Source organism: Manduca sexta, unplaced genomic scaffold (genome assembly GCF_014839805.1).
Source record: "Manduca sexta isolate Smith_Timp_Sample1 unplaced genomic scaffold, JHU_Msex_v1.0 HiC_scaffold_858, whole genome shotgun sequence".
NCBI lineage: Eukaryota > Metazoa > Arthropoda > Insecta > Lepidoptera > Sphingidae > Manduca > Manduca sexta.
The window spans coordinates 1-4,341 of NW_023595692.1; the positions used below are offsets into that span (position 1 = coordinate 1).

The following is a 4,341-nucleotide window of genomic DNA, read 5'->3' on the forward strand; positions in this document are numbered from 1 at the left end:
CTACACATGACCACCAAAGCCACACAAAGGGTGGTAAGGATGGTCAACAATACTAATGATAATGCAGCACCGACTAACAGCGCCACGCTGTTGTCGTTGGTCGGAGGCGGCGGTGGTGCTGGAGTTAAGGTCTGAAGAGAACCTGGTGGGTGATTAAATTTATCAAGTTAGGTCTTAAAGTCTAGTTCAAGAGTAGACTGGAGATATGAATTGATGGCTATAACAGGGAATCATTGTAATTTGAATTTTGATAAACATAATAGTTGTATATGGATATTATGTGCTTCGAAAATAATCTTGATTTTTTATTCAATATCATACGTAACACCTTTATCGTAATAATATTATTTATATTATAAATATTCGGAATTAAATGAAAGAATCATAAAAAAAATAAGGGAAAACAACGAAGCAAAATGTGTCAAATAGGACTGCAATAATGATTATTATAGAAACTCACCAGGTCGATCCATATCATCGGCAGTTCTTATAGAGACACTTCTCAACGCTGCTGGCCTAGGAGACCTGCCCCTCGGCGTCTCAGCATAAACCAGCAATGTATACCGTCCAGGCGACAAAGCATCGAGCGAGAATTGAGGCTTGTCGTTCCTCACGCGGTACACGGCTTCAGTGAGACCACGCCCGGAAATGCCCTGGAGGGTTCCAAGTTAGTTCTACGCTAGTTTATGACTCGATATAGCAATTGACGTGTACATTGGTTGCATCGGGCTTAATAAAGTGCTGGTCAGTTTAAGTTTGAGCTTGCCGCTTAGGAATTTAGATTAGTGTACACAATTTCTACTAGATTAAACTATGAGGGGGATATTTAGATTTAAATTATGATACTTTTTTTTACAGCTGAGGATTATATAGGCAAGTTACTGGGTGGGAATGATTACAAGTGCTCGTGAATAACTGTCAGACGGCATTCCCACTTCATCTTCGTCTTTCATCGTGGTATGTGGTGTTAACCATTATGGAAGACAAAGATTGGGAATACAGTGAAAGAGGTAGGTTAACATTCTGAAGAATCTGTTCCATACCATTCACTAAACATGATTGTATACAATATTTTGCGTAGATTAATAATTCTGTAGATATAGTATCGCGTAAGGATTTGCGATTCCACAGCAATAGATTTATTTACAATTATGATGCCAAACTACGTTTCTATTATTTTTGTTGTCTATATTTTGCCGTACGGTAAACTTTCTCACGAGTCTGGAATTTGTGCCCTATATAACGATAGTTTCGCCCTTCTTCACGTTATGGGACAGAATACCTTACAATAATGAAGAGTGGATGCATTAGTTGCACCTCTGTCTACCCTTCTGGGATTAAAAGCATGAATAAAGTGAAGTATTTTATCACTAACAAATAAAATAGAAATGTTTTCAGAGCTACCTTTGCAAAGGCAGCATTAAAAATGTTAATATCTTCACTTAATATAAATCAGGTTCTTGGAACACGAGTTTATAGGTCAGCACGAGAATTGCGACTGATTAAATCCTTCCAACTCATTTTCCGCCGTACTTGTTGAAGTAATACTGAATTTACATCATTACAGTTTAGAATGTTATTCATTGTCGTGGGCGGTTTTACATTAAAACAAACATGGTGTAATAACTCAAATATATTTCAAAAGACTTTTTCTTTTTATTTCGGGCACGGTAAAATTACTCCATTGCACCTGCCGTAAGTGGAGGGGAGGCTAATAGAAGGTCAATTAACGAGAGAAGATTATCCCTCGATTTTCGACAGCATTATGCCGGCCTGTTTGAACTGGATATATACAGTGATATCCCGGAACGCGAGACCTTTATATGGAGGGTTTTAACTCCTTGTATACGGTGGTCGCTATCTGGGCGGATATAAAATATATCCTACTACCAGCATAAAGATATAGCACCTTGAAAAAAGCTAAAATTATGCCGATTAGTCTTAGTATATTGCATGGACGCATTTCGGGAGTTCTTGGCACGCAATTAGCTTTTTGGACAGATCCTTATACAATAAATTTTCAGTCGGGATAAATACTATTAATAATCCATCTCATAAGTAGAGGAGGCCCGTACCCAGCAGTTGGACAGTATATAATACAGGGCTGATAATATTATAAATACTACTAGCCACTGTACGTTGATTGAAATATTGGGGATTAAGAATCATATTTCCAATTTTATTATTTAATGTGATTTTATATTCTTTGCTCTTACAAAGACAAGTTATATGAGACATTCCTCAAATATTGACCCAGCATTTAAAACATGGCTGAGTGCTGATATAATAATTAAATCTAAAACTAAGTAAACGAAAAAACATTTTCACCAACTTTTCTAGATTCAACACATCAACACATTAGATATTTACATTGATTAACTAGATAACAAAATTGAATTGAAACTTGTTTTCGAATATGTTTGGAGCTTAGCCAGCTTACTTGTTCGGAGTACAGTTAAACAAAGTTACGCTGGTGTTCAGACCTTGCTAAATACAGGTGGTACTATGGATTTGTGTTTAAACTTGAAAATACATTGTTTACGTGTCTGCTATTTGTACCGAAGACCGAAACGAATTTTAATGGTATCTAATACTTCAAAAAAGTGGTATGCTTATAATAAATACATTACTATTAATATATTTCTGTCAATTATGGAACGTTTATATAATAGACTGTATAAGTAAAATCAAGATAACGTCAAATAAAAAAAAATAACAAATGAAATATGCAGTAAAGTGATGAATGAGAATGACAGAAAAGTATAAGGGTTTAAGATATCAAGAAAACATATAATAGTAAAAAGAACTGTCACTAAACAAAGTAATAACATTTTATCACCTGATAATGCCAAACCATCATGAAACAACAACGAACAACAAAATTCAGGACTTCGGGGATGATGTTAAATTGACTGGGATCCTTAATCATTAACAGAGCCCCTCAGCACGACTGCTCGCGCTCACCTGATCGTTCATGGTGGAGATCTCATTGTCCTCGTGGTTGATTTCTGATCGAGGCCGTACCTCCTCCAAGGCTTCCAGCAAGAACTGCTGCGACAGTCCCCCGTCGTGACCCGGCTCGCATTGCAGCAGCTCGTTTTCTATCTCGCAGTTGCTTGGAGCTTCTGGGAGTGCTAAAGAACATCTCCTATCATTATGGTTGGTTTAAAATGTACCTACCAAGATTCTAAACTGATCAGGTATAAAGTAATGTATTGAAAATTACGACATCAGCTGATTGGTCGTTTATATAAAAAAGCCTATTAATAAATAGAAGAAACACTAGTTTTTGAATTTAAATGCGACAAATAATAAATAGTAGAAAAATTAGACCATTGTTTTTGAATTCAATGCAACAAACAACTGCGGTTCTCGCACTTTGATGTTATTTGATAAGCCTGATTATACATAGTGGTTTTATTAGCTGCAATGTTTTTAAAACTGCTACACGACCACTACAACAACCATACGAAACAATCACTTTTCTAAAAATATAATAAAAGACACCAAATGTATTTACCTGGAGACCTTATTCAAGACTTTATGAATTCTGCCACCACAACAACTATTTTGTCGGCTGACCATTAACGAAACTGACTTTTCATTCAAATTACTAAAGAAATAGACATACCAGCAGGCATTATCCTGAACAGACAAGGTTCTCGCTGGTTCCCGATATCATTGCTGGCCCAGCACGCAAGCCAGCCAAGGTCGTCATCAGCATCCTCTTGAAGTCCATGGATGACCATGCTACTGGAGCCCATCACCGTCACGTTCGAAGCAGGGATCTAGGTATATTCATTAATTTCAATTAAAAATATATATTTCATCTATCTATTGCACAATATATCATCAATGAGGTACGACTAGATTAATAAAATAAAGTTTTCAGATATTGACAATAATAGTTTGCTTCTATAGCAACTTACCGGCAGAACGTCTTTGGTTCCATTATAAGTCCAGTAGAACCGTAAAGGTCCTGCATCCCTGGTCGATGGTGCAGAGACGGAACACCGAGCAGAGCCGGCTGAGCATTCCGGTCGAGCTGGGGTAAAAAGAAAATCATAAAAGTGCCTATAAGGGTTCATCCGTTCGCAGCATACCGCTAGTATTGCGTCTGATTTGCTAACTCGTAATAATAATATGTTCACATTCATTTTATTTAAATAACTCAGTATTGTTCACTTTCTAACGCAAAAATAACGTTTAAATTAATTTGCAGCGTACGGATTCATGTTAAATCAAATTTAAGACCACTTGAAAGTTCGCAGTCAAGATCCACTTGTTTAAACAACTTCTAATCACGAAACTAAACTCACTAAGAACGTTCAAAGTCAGAGG

The 4,341-nt window shown here is 36.7% G+C and overlaps 1 protein-coding gene across 1 annotated transcript; it reads right to left on the reverse strand.

The window, feature by feature from the left end:
* Window positions 1-6: 6 nt before the first annotated feature.
* On the reverse strand, window positions 7-4,088 carry LOC119193658 (the record flags this gene model as incomplete). The annotated part of the gene is made up of 5 exons (XM_037447292.1): window positions 3,930-4,088; window positions 3,632-3,788; window positions 2,965-3,134; window positions 461-653; window positions 7-142 (listed from the first exon to the last, which is right to left on the reverse strand). Coding segments are annotated over exons 1-5 (815 nt in total), but the record flags the coding sequence as incomplete, so codon positions are not given.
* Window positions 4,089-4,341: the final 253 nt, after the last annotated feature.